We start from the raw sequence: 19,122 nt of genomic DNA on the forward strand, positions 1-19,122 counted from the left end.
AGAGCGGACCTCTTAAAATTATCACCCACCGTTATTCACTGCACAAATCTCTTCTCACTCACCATATCTCATCTCCTTCCCATTCCCAGGCACTCTTATGTGATCTCACTTGTAATTGATCAAGTACTGGTTATGGCCACACTCTCTGACACCACCTCGCGGCCACCCGTTCGTCTCTCACACTCGTACGGTGCGCGCACCCTTCACAATGCTTTCCACTCACACTCTTTGTCTTTCTCCTCCCTTTCCTCCCTAACCAGCTGTCCCTGTTTTCCTGCTAAGGTTACTGTGTTCACGTCTGTACGTGCCACTACTGAGTCCCCGCTTTTTAAGATGTTCTAACTTCTTTATACCCTTCTCATTTTCGCCCCCTACCCCGTGGAAATGGAAAAAGAAGAAATAGAGAGAGAGAGCACAATCACTAAAAAATATTCCCGGTGTCTCCTTTTGCTAGACACCAATAACTTATTTCTCACTTCTTCATATATTCCCAGTACTAGTCTAGATAGCACTATGCGGCGCCGCCTTCCACCCCCTCTCGGAGCTAGGTTTCCGTCACTTCTACCACGTCACTTATTTCTTACTCCTAATGGCCATATGCAAAAGAAAGAATAAAGAAAATTTCAAGACCCGTCTGTAGTAGACCCCCGATATTCTTCTCCTCTACCTGTCCCCGTTCTGTTATTCCCAATTCCCTTTCTTTTCCCCTTGACGATCACTCGCACTCGGTACTCACGTGCCCGTCTTGAACCGATACTCTCCGAAACTGGGTCCGTCCAGGCGGCGTCACCGGTAACTCAACGGTCAGCCCCTGGCTCCGGCGAGCGGCACTCAAAGGGGATTTTTTTCCAATCGGGATCCCGTACCCTTTCTCATTGAGTGCGCACTTCTTATTGTGCCGGTCGCCGTTGGCGGGCGGCCTCCCGGAGACGGCTCACCGTGCGTATCCCTTCTCGACCGGAGATTCTCGTGCCACAAGGGGGTCGTTTAAGAAGGAGTTAGGAAAAATAGTTTGGAGATATCACGCTATCGGGGTCACCACTGAAAGGAAGCGCCCCCAATTCAGCACGATCCTCCCCGCAATGAGAGACAATAAGGGACTCTCCCGTAGTGGGAATAAGACCAAGACAGAGTGCGGGTGAGCGTAAGTGGGAGTTTATCCAAGGATAAGGCATGCAAAGAACTCTGCAACCTACGAGAGCGCTCTGCCTGACAATAGCAAAGACAGGCGTATTTCTAATACAAAAAACGTCATCAACACCTAAACACTATAGGGGGCACAAGTCAATTGGGATTGGGTGGTGTCGACTAACTATAGGTGTTGCTGGCGCGGGGTTGGTCTTGGCGGGACGACGTCACTGGTCAGCCTCGTGGGTTGGGTTGGGCCTGGCAGGCCGGCTTGAGGTCATCCATGCGGTGTTGATGTGCTGGGGCAGCCTGTGACAATAACGAATACCTTTCCTGTCTCATTTGCCCTAGGCCATGCACACTACAGTTATTCAGAAAATGACATTTACGTTCATTAATAAATCGCTTCACCAGCTTATCTTATAAAATAAACACAACACATGAGGAATGCACCTCGTGAGAGGTCTGGTGGTTGTCGGTTGGGGTGAGATTTACCTGTGTCTTATTGACCGGTATTTTAGGTCACGGGACGGGGCTCTGGGACCTGGGCCGAGTGATACATGTCTGTCTGCTGCGTTAGAAGTTATTATATAGATGGGTCTCTGTGTCTTGTCCCAATGATGGGGGTCGTCCTTACACGGGGTCAGGATTCTTGGGGGGGTTCGTGGGGATTTATGAGAGGGTGCTGTTCATCCGTGGGTTTATTACCGTGCTGTAAATAACACAGGTGGCGGGCTGTGGCCTTGGTTGCGGCGCCGGGGCCTCTGACTCTCTGAAGTAACGCCAGCTTGGTTGGGGGAGGTGAGGGAGCGCAGCACAAGTCTTAGCTTTTTTATCTGGCAGGCTTGGTGGGGTGGGAGAGGGAATGACCTTGCATATACTCACAAAGGTATTTTCCTCGTGCGTTGCTGATCAGTGAATGCAGAAGTTTTATACTGTTCTGCCTTATTTTAACGTTATTCAGACACACATATATATATATATATTTCATTTTCGTTACACATTTCTTTAATACAGTCGGTTCCAGTACCTTTTCATTACCTAACATTATGTTCACTACGTTGTGTGCGTATTGTATGTACATTAGACGTTATACGAGGGATATCTAGGTTATGGCCTACAGAGATTGATGCTCGCCGCTTTGGGTGATTCAAAACATATGAGTTCAAGTTTCTACATACTATTGAAAAACACTTTTACAAATAGAGGTTACACGTTTGGTCAACATCTTTCTCCGTGGTTATAGCAGCATTAGTCCAGACCTGGAGGGATATCATATAACGTTACATTTTTATGGTTCGTTCACATTTTAAACAGAGGTAGTTCATTAATACCAATACTTGAACTATTTTCTACCTTCTTCAGATAGTGATGCTTCAGCTTTTTTCCCCGTTGCCCCGGCCTTGCGGTCCGGGTCATACGGGGTGCAATATCACATTGTTACTAATATAATGTTGCCGTGTTGGCATCTCGGGTTTAGCTCATCTCCGACTTTCTCATGGGAACGCGCTCGCAGCGGATCTGCCAGGGCTGCTGAGGCGGCAGAGATGCATGAAAGGCCCTCCAAAGGTGGGGGCCTCGTTACAGTGTGCTGAACTCACACCATGTTTGCTGTGCAAGATGGCGTCTAGGCCTAACTTAAGTTTCGGTAAATGCAAAGACAGGGTGCGTGTGGGCAATGTCGTCGGCGGGTGAACCCCCCTCCACCTGGGCCCGGGTGGCATGAGGGTGCTCCCACCGAGCCATGGTCCTCACCTGGGGAGGGAGCTGTAGGTGAGGAGGGCCTCGTGGCCATTCCTCCCCTACATTTGCGAGACACCCACATGTGATGCAAACACTATGCCTAAGAGCTACTGCGGAGCTACAGCGCGAGATGACCACGCACATCCAAAGCAGCATCCATATACCCACTTCAGAATGGGAAATCAATTGCCCAAATGCGTGGCCGTGCAAACTCTAGACATTTGGAAGGCAATGGCTTAGTGGGCAGAATTGGCATGTTAGAAACTGACAGACACACGGAAGACTGGTGATGTAGAAACGGGTGAGCGCAAGCAAGATGGCAAAGAAGACTACTTCTAGACTGGCTTATTCATTAACTGCGGTCATTATGAAAATAGAACAAAAACTTGATGCAAGTACAGACCAGGCAAAATCCCCATAAGTCCTTCAGCAGGTGAAAGGTGTGCAATGGGGTTCAAAGATAACCCAAGGAACAGATGGACATTGGAAGCATTGGATCAGGAACTCGGGCCTTAAACGGCCAATGTGACCCCATCCACATAATGCTAGCCATTTCCCATTGCAGAAGGAATGACTGCTGAAATGCAAAGCCATAGACTGGAAGTTACTGTTTGTGCCCCCCACCCTCCACACAAACTCCCAGTAATGTCAAGCTCCCTACGCTTAAACAATATCACCCTCCCCAAGCAATATCTTTTTCTTTCATTAATATATGGTCTGTGAATTTGATTGCAATGAAAAATATGGTGCGTTGAATATTCAGAGGTGAAGATTAGTTCAAAACCTTCCAGCCATCGCCTCTTTTCTGTGTTTCTTTGTCAGCCCCGAGTAGGATGTGCCTGCTGGGCCTAGAGACCTCAGCTACTCCTCACTGATGAGGCCCAACAAGGCCGAACATGTTTGGCGAGGCTGGTTGTCTCGTGCAGAAGGGATGTGACCTAGCAGTTCGGGCTGGGGGATGGACTAACCCTTTTGGGGGTGTCAACAAGCCTGATTTGCGTATGGTCTTTACCCTTTAGTAATGACTTGGCAGGCGAAAAACAATGGTCTGGAGGATTGCCCAGAGCCATGCCAGAGGTTAGGATTAATTCAAAACCACCTAGCCATCACTTTTTTTTTTTTCCTTTTTCTTTTTTTGCATTGAATATTCTGCAATGAAATCGCGGAGTACCGTTTTGTGTGTGAAGAGAGCATAATGTGCACGCCAGGTTAGTGGGGAAACAGCGCCCACCAAACAAGATATGGCCTCGCATTATGAGAGGAAGAGGGGCCCATAATGGAGGCAGGCAACTGGCAGAGGATGAGATATAGGTACAAATATAAGGTAGTTCAGTGGGACAACATTGTTGGATGATCCAGACATTGCTGCTGAGCTGTCCAAATGGGGAAAGGGAAACTTGGCAGCGAGAGAAGAAACGAGCACAGTCGCTTCAATAGCACAATGTCCCAGCTTGAAAAATGATATTGTGGTCCAAAGACAAATAGAAGGAATAAAAATAAAATGACAAAAGACATGAAAATGGTAATGCTAGCTCAAAAAACGTGTACCAGCTAGGAGTTTACCAACTGGAATACTGCAGATTGTCACCCTGAGCCTAATGCTGAGATACATGCTGGTAAGAATTCCGGACGCCGGAACAAAGTGCGTATTCCATCCAAGGTGCACCGCAGGGGTGTCCGGTTCCAGGCCTTGAGGACTGCAATCCTGATGGGTTTCAAGACCGCCCTCATTAACATTCATGAGAAATATTACATCCATTTAGAATCTATATATATCTATCTATATATATGATGGGCATCCCGATAATCTGACATGTTTATGGCCCTCGAGGACTGGATTTGGACAATCCTAGTGTACCGGCTCAAACCACCATGAGAAAGGACACAAACTGTAAAAGGGCAGTCAGTTTTACAAGATTAAATCCCCAAGTTGGCAGGAAGTCCCATTAGTAGTACTTGGGTCTGCAACCTGGGGCTCTACTGATGTACGCCTAACATATTTCCCAAATGGTTCCTAAACCAGGTGTTGCTAGCCCCTTCACTATTAGGATTACCCGCACTCCAATGACCAGATCACATGTATAGTGCAGCTTGATGCTTATGGATACATCCATCAACAAGCAAATGCCAACTGAATGGGTTCTCACCGTCTTAACCACTATCATTCATACAAGTTTATCTGTGTGAAAGCGATGCTAGGGGAATATTGTTTGAAGGGTTGCATAGTTTGGGAGCTCCCAAGAGGAAATCGTCAAAGAAATGGTGCATAGGTATTCCATGAAGATAGGCTATGAAAACCAATTCCAGCTTACAGAAGATTGGGACTGTAGAATCGAACCTCATTAGCGCAGCCAGAACAAAGACCATCGTCAAAGACCTCGGCAACAAATCCAATATTAACTCTGTAAAGTTTGCACATCGATGGGCACAACCATCTATCCTATACATCGTGAAATTCAAATTCAACAGACATCCTCAAGGCGCATGGTCTATGGAGGTTTTCTTGACATATCAGGAATCTTTGGGTGCAGATCCATAAGATCAGATAGTGGAGAAACTCTTCAATCTTCATTGAGAGCAGAAGTGTGGAAAGTGCCAACTCCGCTGCGAAATAGTACATTTTGAAAAAAGACCTCACCCACACCCAGGTAAAGGCGCTCGGCTGATCAGATGGCTTGAATAGTGGGTGAGAACGGTATCCGGTTAAATTCTCACATGTTTTCGAAATACTTTTTGTCGAGGAAGAAAAATTTGGGAAAAAAAAATTCCAAATGTGTTTTGTTTTATTTTTGTTTCGTAAGTAAAAAAGTGTCAATTAAAAAAAAACAGGGTATTGGGGGGGAACCCCCTCTTTAAAAAAATAAAAATAAAAAAGTAAAAATTTGACATTTTTGTTCGGCAATTTTGTGTCAACAAAATAGCATTTCGAAAATATGGCGTTCAAAAATGTCACTATAAACCGGTGAGAACAGTGTACCAGCCACGGCTTCCAGCCACCTGAGGCCGTCCCCGCGTGGCGCCATCTTGATTGTTGGTAGGCAACGGGGACCCTCTTCCTGTTGACTCCCTATGGCCCCACCCTCGGAAACAAACCTTACCCTTTCCCCCCAACCCCTACCTCACTTACCTGCTACACCACAGCTTTGTGCTCTGGTACCAGCACTCCTTCCACCCACCACCATAGAAATGGAAAATGGCAGTGGGCATTAAAAATAAATAAATTGGCTGGAGATTGCGTAATAGGCGTGCAACAAACCATTCGGATCCCGAGGTGCAGTGGTTATCGGCCCCCCTCCTCCTTGTTTGAGGGACAGACATGGCCGAAAAGGCGGTTCTCACTCGGGCCTGCCGAGGCTCAGGTTGGCAGGCCGTTATCAGCCTCGTCTTGCCCCTCCCCACCCCCGCCGACGCAGGGGTGACTGCCATATTATACAATCTTCCATTTGTGGCGGCAGATACGTGGGTGAATGTACACAATGCATGGACGGATGTGCCACACATGAGCGAGACTTCTCGCACAGAAATCCACGATTTGCAAAGCCCTAGCACATCCAGTGGGTAAATCCGAACTGGACACCAAGCAGAGTGGCAAACTAACATTTGGCGGTTGTTGGGCTTGCAGAAAAAGAAATACAATGTTCACTAATGGAATGAAAGGCAAAGGTGGCATTAAACCATTCTGCCCAAGTGGTTTGCCTCTGCTTCATCTGAATAATCTACCCAGCTGTACAATCCAGCATGGTCCTAATTACTGATGCAAGCCTTTTGTGGAAATTGGCTGATGGCATGTCTTAGTGTTTCCTTTAGAAGCTAGAGTTCACCACACTGTAGACTACACATTTATTTTACACGACCTGCACAAAGCTTGCCTGTTTGACAAGCAGTTGCAGCCATCAAGTCGTCGAACGTCCTAAAATGCTCGGCATAGGTTGAGATGGAGTTGGCATACCAGTTGTGCAGTGCTGCATTGGGGAGGCTTATTTGGCCGAAATGCCTCGTCAAATGAAGCGCATTCCTCTCTTTATAAAACGAGCCTAAACTACATTGAGGAACTAATGTGCAGTTTCAAGGGACCTTAACCATCCTTTTGAGTTCAGGGAAATCGAAACAAGGCCATGTAGCTCAGCTAAATTATATGGACGTGTCGAGTCCCCTGTGCCTGAGGAACTACTCAGTTTCTCTCAGTAAACTAGTTTTGGTGTTAAACAAGTACATTTTTTTTTAATTCTTCATCTGAAAGCACCATTCTAGATTCCTAAAACTTACTCTTCTGACTTGTTATAATACGAGAAAATGAATGAATTTCGCTGAGATTGACCAGTGGAGTACAATGTGTGTGTCTGTGTTGGACTTGCATGTTGCTGGTTGGGTTGTCTGTTCTACGCACGTACTCTAATCACCACTAAGTTTTGTGGTGTTTATTTAGCTGTGGACTCATTTAAGATTAAACCACAAATGTTTAAAATTAATGGTAATGAATACCTTTTTGAGTCAGAGGTGCCCACATTTTATCACTGTTCTGAAAAAAGGCAGATGGTTTGAAAGGGGTGCTTCGCTTGGGATACTTTTTGTATGCAGGCCAGTTGCAAGCTGCTAGCCATGCATAAAAACTCACTTGCCACCTCAATTTCCCTCCCATGTACACAGCAAATCATTTCTGAGTCGACAAGAGTCAATTCCCACTTACTAAAGGCTAATGGCAAGTGCCCGTTTTCGAGGCCTCTGTAGGCTGACTGGTGGAAAAGGATTCTAAGAAAGGAACCCAGTGGTGGAATTAATGTGTAGTTGCAGTCACCCATATCACTGCTAGATATTAGTCCCGCCTACTATACAGCTAGTCTTGTACAGTAGGGGTGGGCTTTCGTTTTTCCATCAGCTGTGCACTCTTCTCCTGAATGTGCTTCACTCAGCTTTGCTTCTTTCTTTCCTTTTGTCTGTTGCTGGCACTGCTCTGCTTCTTGCGTGTTGGAAATCGGACAGTGGGTAGAGTCTCATCCCAAATTCAGACCACGAGGCCCAGGAACTCCACCTGCCAGAGAAGGGGCAGGTAAGTGACTTTTTCAGGTACCCAAAGTTCTTCCCTAGTGAATGTTATAATGAAAATGTTACAAGTAGTTACAGACCATTTTAACAATCGTTGAAGTTATTTTCTTAAAATTCTATGTCTGTCCCACCCCATATCTGTTTTTGTCCCTCCTCTCTGGTAGTTTGTCATAGCACCTTTAGCAATGTCTCCATGTTTTTCCCAGTCCCCCCACCCCGTTGTCCATTAGGATACCAAATCCCACATTGCCCTTTGTTGGGGAAGACTATCCTATATCTTAAGGGAGCTGTAAGGGGGGGTGGGGGGTTGTTTCACTGCATCGGCCTTATCCCAGATACTTCCTTCTGCCACAACCTCCCCTACCTGTTGCCCGCTGAGCCCTGACACTGCCGCCTGCTTAGTTTGCCATTTGCCACCTAAATGACTGTTTAACAGTATTCTGTTGACATGTCTCTATTGCCCTCCGCACTCTTCCTCCTCTTCTTCCTCTTCCACTTGGGAGCATAAAAGCTACTCTGGCGCCACTTGCAACACCATCTAGGAAAACGTTGTGAATAAGGTTGTAACGCTAGGATCCCTGATTTCTTGAATTCTGATCAATTTTGGCCTAATAGCGCCACTGCCGTATTCATTGGCTTTGACCTGATCTCTGTTTTTATCTTTCTGTTGGCATGTTTTTTTTCCCTCCAAGTTTGCTTTATAACTACATTCTTTATAGTTCAGGTTTCATGGACTCGGGCAGCGACTGCTGGATTTGCAAAATACTTATGGCAGGCATAATGGACAGGTGTTGCATTAAACGCCGGGTGGGCTGTGCCAGTTAATGCCCAAGGCCTCATCTCTTTGAAGACCAGTTCGTTCCCGCGTGGCAGAATGACGTGGCAGGATAAAGAGCGCATGTGTGACCTTAGGAAAATCTTCAAAACCCAGTTAGGTAATGTGGACCTGCATGCATGGCTGGGGACAGTGGAACAGGCCTTGTAATGGTGGCCACGGCTTGATCCAGCCTTAACACTGGTCGACCTATTGACTTTTGGGCCTTGACGCTTCACTTCTGGTTTTTGGGTTGATTGGTTGATGTGGGAATCAAGACACATTTTTGGCAAGTGACATTATTTGACCCATCTGTTTTCTCATATCCTGCTAAGTTTCAACATTAATTTAAAGTAACCGTGTAATGTTGGTGCATGATTTATGTAGCGCTTCACCATGCATCAGCCTTGTTAAGCGAAATGTTTGCAAAAATATGGTGGCCTATTGCCGACTTAAATTTCTTAAATTACCAGGGCAGGAGAGCCACCAGTGAAGTACATGTGAAGGGCATTGCCAGTTTTTGGTTTTCTGATGAGTTGATGCATGTGTACAAACCTCTACCCAAAATAAGGTTTTGGTAAACAATTGATTGCTGGATGTACTACTAAAGTGAGTGTTAGGGAAAAAAAGGAGAGGGAGCGAGAGAGAGAACTTCCTCCCTCCTCCCTTTTTCTTAATTACAGTTCGGCCTACCATTTTGGAATGATGCAAGACTTGTGGTGTTCATAATTTTCGACTGCTGTTCACATTTCCACATCCGCCTATGTATTTCAAGCTGCACACGTAATGTGTTGCTCCCCCTACCTCCTGTCTCAGATGGAACCCGTGGTCTCAGCAGCACTCAGTTGGTGCCCATTAATTTTCAACCATAGGGCCACAGTTTATTCCGTCGACCTTATTGGTCGCTGTGTAGGAAATCCTGTTTAGCTGCTGCCGGTTTTTTGGAGACACTGAATGCTATATGAATACGTTAATGTTTTTTAAGGATTGAATCCGATGTTCATATACCTGTATCAATTTATGAACTGTTCACTACTTTCAGGTTTGTAGACTGGCTCGCCCTGACCATCTGGCTACAGGCAGTTTGTGAAAGCGTAGGAATACACAATTAGTGTTAGAAGTGCATGGGGCTGTACATGTTTGAGTTGGCAGTAGCGAACCCTGTGGCTGCTGGCGACAAGGTTTTCTGTTTGGAGCACCAGTCCTAGCATATCCCCTGCACCCCCCCTCGCCCTCCCACGCATCCATACAGCCAGGATTGCTTTGAGTAGCTGACCCTCCTAGAGCTTGCAACCGAGCGATGAGCGGCATCAAAGGGCGCTCATTCCAGATCTTCACAAGTTGGCACCTTGACTGCAGCCGCTCTGCCTGGGAGGCCTGACGAGTGTCTGATGCAGTGTAATATTTGCACCTGTGTGCCTGACCGTATGGAAGTAAATGGCGAGCTCCTCGTAGACCTGTTGACCCGACCTGGTTGGGCTTTCATTTGTTTTAAGCCTATACTTGGTGGATTTTCCCCAGGAAAAATCAATTGCCTTTCCTGACCCCTGCAAGCTCCAGCTGCCGTGGCCATTGCACTGGATGCAGCAGCGGGATAGGCCTTTCTGGGTCCAAATATATTCCTGCAGCGTCCTCAGCTGGTGGCCACAAAAGGCAGGCCTATTTATGTCCATCTTGTTAATGTCGGGCATTTTCTTTTCCTTCAATATGAACGGTGGGGAGGCGAGAAATCGATGCAGAAACTGTAAATGTCACCGACTGCTGCGTCAGTCCTGCAGTGCTATTGATCGGCCACATTCTTCAAGCGCAGGAGGCCGCCGCCGCCGCTGCCGCTGCTAAATCCATGATGGCCTAGGTCGGGAGCACACTTCTCTTTTCCCTTTCTGAGTTCTGCCTGTAGCCTGCGCATGCATTATTGATCGTGATGTTAGTTGCAGCATCTCACATTAACTGACATTTCCTTCTCGACACCAAAACTGCATCTGAAAGTGACCAGGTTTTTGGGGACCCCTGCAATAGACTTACCGAAATGGTGGTCCGCTCGCTTAGGATGAGCTCATTTCCTGCCGTGTGCTGCTCACTTGCAATTTTTGAGGAGTTGGGCAAAGCTGACCGCCTCCCTCGGAAGGTTTCTGTTTCATGTCATCAGTTTGGAATGGAGGCCTTTGTGCAGTAACCTTATTGTGCAGTAGCAATTTGCACAATGAGGTGCGGGCTAAAATCATCTCCCTGCAGCATAACGTTGAAAAGAAACTAGCAGCATATTCCCACCAATTTGCCGGTCAACTCAATACTAACTTCTTCGACGCCAGCACTTAACTTCAAGGATGTTTCTGAAGAAGTATCACATATTCTCAAACGTAAAACCCTCCAGGTGACATTTGCCCAGCCTCAATAATTAGAGTGTACCTGAAACGTTCATAAAAGATTTATCTACGCCTCCTCATCAAGTCGGGTCCCTTCCTAGTCTCAAAGAATGATGGGTACTCCCATTGCTAAAAAAAAAAAAAAAAAAAACTCCATGGACCCCATGGCACCCAACAACTGCAGACCAATCACCATAGTTAATTCCTGTTATGTTAGGTTACTTTGAATTAGTATAGTGCCTTGTGTATCATTGGTATGATCTCAAAGTGCTGGTAGGTTGAACGCCCTTGGGAACCGTAGTTCAAGTCAGTAAGAGAGAGTGTCGTACGATGCGTGGGTGCACTGGTTAGGTGTGCAGCTGGGGTAGTTGTTGGATGATAGCTGCTTCCTAACGGTAGGTGTGGTGCTGAGGAAATCAGTTGGATGTGTTCAGTCTGGTGGGTGGACACCTAGACTGGGTTCTGGCTGTGTTAAGCCTGAGGGGTGCCTTTGCGAATAGCTATTCGGAATGTGCTCAGCTAGCTGCGTTTTATTACGGTGATGAGTTGATTATGGAGTTGTTTGTATGTGAACAGCTAGGCCGAATTAACAGGGGTATAGCTGTGTTCTGGTTGAATGCTGGTGTATAGTAGAGAGGAGGCGTAGTTGTGTGATGGTGGTTATCGGTATAAGCCCGAGACCAGGCACGTGAGCAGGACAGAGGGGACGTACATAGCGACATAGTTGTATAGCGGCAGGATGGATACAGGTATATATGGGATACAGATATATATATGGGGATACAGGTAGATGGCATATATAGGGGATACAGATATTTGGCAACATCATGGTGAACAGGTGTTGCCTCCATCTGCTCCATCCACCCAATTTACTCATTTATTTTCTCTGTTCGATCAACTGACACTGACATTCTGTTTACTGTGTCTATTCGCTCCGATTACTCTATCGACTCCATTCACTCCCTGCGGTCCATCCATTATGTACTATCCTGTGGGTGTGCATCAGGTAGATAAGCTTTATTGTGGGTTTCGTCGTTCAGCTGCTGGGGTTTGGACACATCTTTGGGTGGTCATCGTTATTATGGTAAGAGCCACGTTTTCAATAGTTTGTGGAATGACAAGTAGTCTTTGGTGAGTCGGATGTGGGGTGAAAGCAAGTTCCACAGAGTGGGGGCCAAGGCTGAGAATCCGGATCCTCCTATCCTGCTGAGTTGGTGTTTATCACTAAAAGGAGGGCAGAGCTTGATCTTAGAGTGTGTGGTGGGTGTAGGGTTTTAGCTTGTCTTGCAGGTTTAGAGGGCCGGTTTTGTGCACTGCTCGGTGGGTGATGCATAGGGTTTTGAAAGTGGCCCTTCGTCCAACTGGAAACCAGTGGAGAGTTCTGAGAGGTGTGGTATCTTGGGTCCAGTTCTAGTGGCATTTTGGTGGCAGCATTTTGTGCTCTTTGTAATTTAATGAGGTGGTATGCCCGGACTCCGAGATAGAGGGAGTTGGCATAGTCCAGTCTCGACATTACAATAGACTGAACAGCAGCAAGTCTGTTAGGAAAGGAGCGGTAGGGAAAAATGCGTCTTAGAATTTTGAGATGGTAATGACAAGACTTAAATGCATTGTTGATTTGGCGAGAGAGGATTAGGGCAGAGTTGAGTGCAACCAAGGTTTTTTACTGTGGCCGAGGTGGTGGGTGGATTGCCCATGGATGTGGGCCATAGTAAAGGGTGGGGGAGAAGCTCAGTGTTGCCGCACACCATGATTTCGGTTTTAGGAGGAGGTGGTTTGTAGTCCAACGATCAATGTCCAGGAGGCAGGCTGAGAGTTGGAGTTTTGGGATTATTTGGGTGTCATTGGCGTAGTTATAGGTTATGACGTCCTTTCATCGTCTGCCTGTTCATCCCCAGGCTTTTTAGCGTGCACATTCCAACGAATGTGCTCATCAAATTTTTTAGGGGGGTGGGAAAGGGCAGATAAGGGTTTGCGAGGGTGGGCAATAGCAAAAAAGTGTGGGAGGAGGGTTTGGGGGGTGATACGCCCCCCCCAACAAAAAAAAGCACATTTGATGGAATGTGCACGTTAAAAAGCCTGGGGATGAACAGGCAGGCGATGTAATAACATGGAACCAGTTATAGCACCGGATATTGTGTGGGCGGATTATTCCTGGGAGGGTGGACATATAGAGGTTGAACAGAAGGGCTGATGGGCATGCTCCTTGTGGTACTCGAGTATTGACTGGTTGAGCGACGGAAGCAAAGGTGGAGAGGAGGGTTATTTGTTTCATGTTGTTGAGGAAGGAGGCTATCCATTTGAGTGTTTCCAAGGAAGTGGAGGCGGTCAAGAAGGATTGAGTGGTTAATTGTGTCGAAGGCGACAGAGAGGTCTAGGAGGATTAGTGCAGCGCATCCTGCAGAGTCGGCAGTGATCTTAAGATCGTCCCAGATTGAGGCCAGGGTGGTTTTGGTTCGGTGTCGTGGTCTGAAGCCTGATTGTGCGGGGTCCAGGAGGTTGTTGATATCGACAAAGGCGTTTAGTTGGGAGTATGCTGTTCGAGGAGTTTTGCAAGGAACCTGGTGTTTGAGATGGGTGATAGTTTTTGAGGTCAAGGGAGGTGTTTTTTTTATTTTTTTAATTTTTTTTTAGAAGAGGCATGACGTGAAGTTTTGAAGGCGTTGGGGAAGATTCCCGAGCTGAGGCAGTCATTTACGATGGTTCTTGCGTACTCTCCAGCGCAGGTGGATGAGAATATTTCTTTGAGGACTGAGGCGGGGCAGGGGTCAAGGGGGGAGCCAGATGGTTTTCAAGCAGAGAGGTCAAGAAATGGGTCTCTCAAGATTGGTGTGAACAAGTCGAAAGTGAGTGGGGTTGTTGTTGCCGTGGCGGGCTGGGGGGTGATTGATGGGGCGGATGGATTATGTGGCGGTGAGAGGAGGGCCAGTTTAAGAGAAGTTGTTCTGTCGTGAAAAGTGGTGTAAAAGTGGAGAGCGAGCGAGTCGCAGAGTGATTTGAGATGGGGTGGATTGGGCTCAGGTCGGTTTGACGAATTCAGAAATTATTTTGTGGAGTTCCTTGCTGCGGTTTCCACAGTTGAGAATTCGGGAGTTGTCGTGGGCTTTTTTAGCTTTTCGGATTTCAGCTTTGTAGTGCTGATGGTGCAGGGCAAGGGTGGATCTACTCAAGTTCGTTTTACTTTTCTGCCATTTGCGTTCGAGGGATTTATTCAGTTGTTTTGCAATCTTCAGTTATGGTGTAAACCATTTGGGATAAGGACCACGGCGAGAGGGGGATTGGCAAGTGGGGGTGAGCGGGATTAGAGAGGTATTGAGCCAAGAGTCCAAGGAGTCGATGGTTAAGGGTTCATTACATGGGATGGTTGAGGGAGGTCTTTGAAGCAGAGCTTCGGCTAGGGCAGGAAGGATCTTTAGTTTCTTCCAGCATTTTTGCGGAGGGGGGAAGCTGGCTCAACGATGGGCATGGAGGCTGGCGAGCAGATGGTGAAAGGGACAATGAAGTGATCGGACCAGATGCGAGGTACAGTGGGGGGTTATATGTATCTGGTTGTGGGAGCTAAATATGGCATCAAGGGTGTGTCCTTTAGAGTGAGTTGGGGACGCTATTAGGGTACAAATAATATCGTTTGACCTTAATATGTAGCTGCACGGTTTAACACAATAAAACTTTTAAGTAAGAGTGGTAGGGCTTTCTTGAGTGAAGTAATGGCGTCAGTCCCCACCCTTGACACACTTAATTTTCTTGGTTGGTGTTGGTTGTTTGCAGGCTACTGGCTTCTTGCTTCTCCTGTGGATACCTGCTTTGAGTGTGCAGCTGTGTGCAGCCCCCACGGGTAAAAAAAATCTTAGATTCTCAATAGGCCTGTATTTGGATGTATGCAGCCCCAGCTAGGAACATATTGTATCCTAGGAATGCGGCAATCTGGCTTTCGCCCTGCTCCCTTGTATGAATCTGCTCTTTTAGACATCAAAATCTAACTTGACTTATTTAAAGATCAGGGCAATCCTGCCCTCCTCCTCGGCCTCTCTGCCGCTATTGACCTGGTAGACCATAACTCATTATGCCACAGCCTCAGCTAACTTCTCCCACAAAGCCACCTTATGGATAGCCCCCTTCCTGGAAAATAGGTCCATGAGTCTGCTCTGACACTACCTTGGCCCCTCCCATCCCATTACCTTGCGGTGTGCCCCAAGGCTCCTGTGTCCCTCTTTCACTCTACAATATCTTCACTAAACCCCCTTTTTGACCGCCTTGACACTCTGCATCTCCTACACCAATTATGCCGACAAAACCCAAATCCTCCTCCCTCTGACGGCTCCTTCAATGAAGAGACGGTCACCATCAAAAGTAGCATACCACACAAGGGATAAATACTCAAAAGCATACAGGGGACAAATGAGTAACGAAATCAACACACATAGGGGAGTCCCTCAAAAATATCTACACCATCATACAGACTTGGATGGCTTCGAACCATCTATGCCTGAATGACAATAAAACGGAGATTCTACTACTAGTCGGTTCACCGACCATGCTCAAGAGACTCAATACACAATTCTTCTCCTTCACCATAGATTGAATCCAGATTCCTGTCTACTCCTCTGGCAAAATGCTAGGTGTCCACCTGGATGCCACACTTTTTCTGACCAAACAAGTGAGAGCAATTGTGTCCTCTTCCGTATACACAATGAAGCTTATCAATGAGGCTAGACACTTCCTCTCTCCGACCAACTACCTAACCATTGACGGAGTGATCACTGGAGCAAGACTTGACTATTGCAATGCCTCTTTGCAGGACCTATCAAACAGAACCTGGCCAAATGGCAGGTAATTCAAAACAATGCCCTACACATCTCTAAGAGACCCTATCTCAGCCACCAGAAAAAAGGCCCATTGGCTCCCCATTCGAGAAAGGATCGTCTTCAAAACTCTCCATCACGCGCAAGTATCTCTCGAACCCAACCCCCCCAGTACCTATCCCGGAAAATGAATTGAGAGATCCAAATCCACCAGACCAGTAAGAGCCGCCCAGGCAGACAGTCTAGCCTTACCAAAGGTGAAAAGAGTGAGAGCAGGAGGGACTGGCTTCCCTACAGTAGCTGCAACACAGTGGCACGCCCTCCTTCCCTCCCGACCTAAGAGCAGTACCCTCCTAGCGGCCCTTTAGTAAGGCCCCTCCAGGTACCGATACCATATCGGAACAATCTACCTGCTTTGCCTCCACTCCTTTCTCTGGCTTGTCCGTTGATATGCCTGAAGGCTTCCCAGCCCCCCTGGTCTGGATGTCCCACCCATGTAAATGTAACCTGTTGGAAACAGTGCCTTGATGCCCTCAGGCTTAGGCGCTTTCCAAATGCAAATAAAAAAATATCAGAATGAGTAGCATTGGGGAGTTGGCGAGGGTGGTTGCATCGACTGTAAAAGTAATCTTGGTCCATAAAGAATGAACTTTGCTTTTGTTTAGTAAGGAAGGTTCGATGGCCTGTTGCAGAAATGGAAATCTTTTGCAGATCGATTGATATCTGCCCTCTGTATACAGTATCTGCTTTGAGGATGAGATGATATGCTCACCTAAAGTAAGGCACGCCAGCACACGCTGGGCTATTTATGGTAACCCCTCCATAACGCGTTGCTGCCTACACTCCTTTGTCACTCTCTGAACGCCCGTTGCTATGCCGGCCACTTCTCTACCATGCTTATTTGAATTTGAGGGGTCATTCGTGGGAGAAAGCTATCGAAACAGGGGGGTGGTTTGGCGGGAGAGAAATGTAAAACGCACTCGGTCCATTTTTGGGTTTGGGGGAGAGCTGTGCAAGGGGCGGGTTGCGTGGAGGCTTCTGTAGGCGACGCTCTAGCAGTTACGGATTGGGTTGCACTGCACCTTCCGCCCCTGTCGAGACGAGTGCGACTGGTACTGTAATTATCATTGCCCACAGCTCTGGCCATCCCCAGTACATTCAGTGAACTTGCTGGGCTACCAGAGAAAGGTGCCCTGGGCACCAGACCTATTGACAACTCTTGTTGCTGAATCGAATTGCTGTGTGCCTCATCTTTGCAGTCAACGTTTTGTTTGGTTTTTTAAAAGGGCTGCGAAATTTGTCCACGCCACATTGACTATCTGCAAACAGGATTTTTGGCTACCACACCCTCCTGGGTGTGGTTACTGAGTTCTAAATGCAGATAATCCATGTGTGGCTTGGACAGAATCGCAGCCTGCATCCAGATCCTCCTCCACCAGCTTGGCCCGGCCCATATCCATCCAGCCCATGCGCTTCTCTTTGGTGTGCCAGCTCGGCTGTCTATTGTTTGCTGGCGCGTGTCCACTGGCAGCTAGACTGGTGCCACCCCCCACCCCCCACCCGGCCTCCTGTTCAGTGCAGTCGGTAGCGTGGCAGCAAGCACTGATCTTGTGCAGCACCACATACAGAAACTGAACTGGATCAGAATCTGTGAATGCGGACCATTTCCTGGGCCTGGACTTTCAACTCACTTGGTCGACGTCATAAGTACGTCACACTCCTCGTCTGGGCGTATTGTGCCTCACATGGGTCCCATTTATTGGCAGCACATTAGGTTGCTTTGTCTAGTGGGTGATGCTTTAGTACTTTTGTATTGGGTAACAAATGGGAGGAGGGGTGGGAAGAGGGGTGGGATGTGAGGGTAAGAAGGCTCAGTTTGTGGGTGATCGACCAATTGCAACTCTTGGCATTGTAATCCCTATCGTCCATCCCAACCCCCTCCCCTCCCCCCACTACCTGTCCCTCCCAAAACTTGCCCTCCTTGGATATTCTGCAATAACAAACGTTGTGCTGTATAAGGTCTGCCAGCTTTATTTCTAAGTGCGCTCAGGGAGGTAATGACGTAATTGCAGCTGTAAAGGGATTGTCTTAACCAAAGGTGCCTTTAGCCACTTGATTTGGAAGCAATGCGTGCATCCTTACGTCTGTTCCTTGCACTGAAGTCCTGTTAATAACTGGTTAGGCTTTTTGCCAGGCACTGGCATGTATGCATACCCAGGTACTCCCACTATTTTCAAGCTTCTGTCGTCTCGTGGCCAGGTAGTCCCGTTATGGCCGCGCCTGCCAAATGCCTATCCCACACCTGCACAAAAGGCCAAACTGTTGTATTTTTCAATGCTTATATTTTCGCATTCCTTGGATATATTGTTTCTTTTTCAAGACTCAATTATTGCACTTGTGCTCGTTATGGCCAAGATGAAAGGACCAAACCTTTTAACTGTAAACCGATTATCGCGGTGCTGGTTTATTTGCCTGCAGAGAATGCCCTCTTTATGGCTAATGGGCCTGTGCAATATTGGGGATGATGGCTGTCTGGTGCCCCCTCAGTGACTTGCTGTGGACCTGTGTCCAGTAGGCCTGGTACTGGCGACTCCCTCCTGCATTCTTCATTGCACGTTCCAGGCTATGGCGTTTCTGCTGAGGTCATCCTCCCTTTCTCACCAGTGCAAACTGTACTCCCGAGTCGTCAGATTCCATAAAAAAGGGTCGTGGTAAGCTAAACTTGTATAAAGAATCGGAGGTCCGTGTGCATCGCTGACGTTAATATTGTAGATCCCTTGAGAGGGGAGGCTGCTACAAAGTCCACTCCCCCCCTCCCCAACCCAATCCTGAGAGAGGGACCACTAAAAGAGCAAGATGGCCACTGTGCTGGAAAGTTGCATGACCTGCGTTTCAGTGCACTACTGTTTCCCGTCAGCATCTTCAAGTGCAGGAAGGGGCAAGGCCATGGCTGTAAGTACTACTGCTTGGTTGGGCTAAGCCTGATGCCAAGGCTGCTGCTGAACTGGAAACACTGCAAATAGAAGAGGTGGCTTTCTGAATCTCTCGAATTGGTATTCCTATTCTCATCCCCATCCTTTTTTTACAACCGCTTTGCGCCCGATTTTTCCCATTTGTAAGTATAAAAGAAAGATTTTGTTTAGCAATTTAATGCAGATCTGGAGTGAAGAGCTATTTCACCCTGTCGGGATACAAACCTGTGAAATGTAGCCCGCCACAAACTCGA

The 19,122-nt window shown here is 47.3% G+C and overlaps 1 protein-coding gene across 15 annotated transcripts in view; it reads left to right on the plus strand.

The window, feature by feature from the left end:
- Nucleotides 1–19,122, plus strand: part of HIPK1 (homeodomain interacting protein kinase 1) — a 413,229-nt gene that overhangs the window by 67,710 nt on the left and 326,397 nt on the right. For 9 of the 15 annotated variants that reach the window (XM_069633373.1, XM_069633376.1, XM_069633384.1 and 6 more), the window contains exons 2-3: nucleotides 7,852–7,918; nucleotides 8,634–8,849. The exons of 2 other annotated variants lie outside the window; for them this stretch is intronic. In XM_069633373.1, coding sequence (XP_069489474.1) covers nucleotides 8,789–8,849 — 61 coding nt within the window. In that variant the 5' untranslated portion in view covers nucleotides 7,852–7,918; nucleotides 8,634–8,788. Of the gene's footprint in view, nucleotides 1–7,851; nucleotides 7,936–8,633; nucleotides 8,850–19,122 lie in introns of all 15 variants that reach the window. 4 more of the 15 variants (XM_069633379.1, XM_069633382.1, XM_069633374.1 and 1 more) reach the window with 3 other exon arrangements.

Source organism: Ambystoma mexicanum, chromosome 13, assembly GCF_040938575.1.
Source record: "Ambystoma mexicanum isolate Mex_15411 chromosome 13, UKY_AmexF1_1, whole genome shotgun sequence".
NCBI lineage: Eukaryota > Metazoa > Chordata > Amphibia > Caudata > Ambystomatidae > Ambystoma > Ambystoma mexicanum.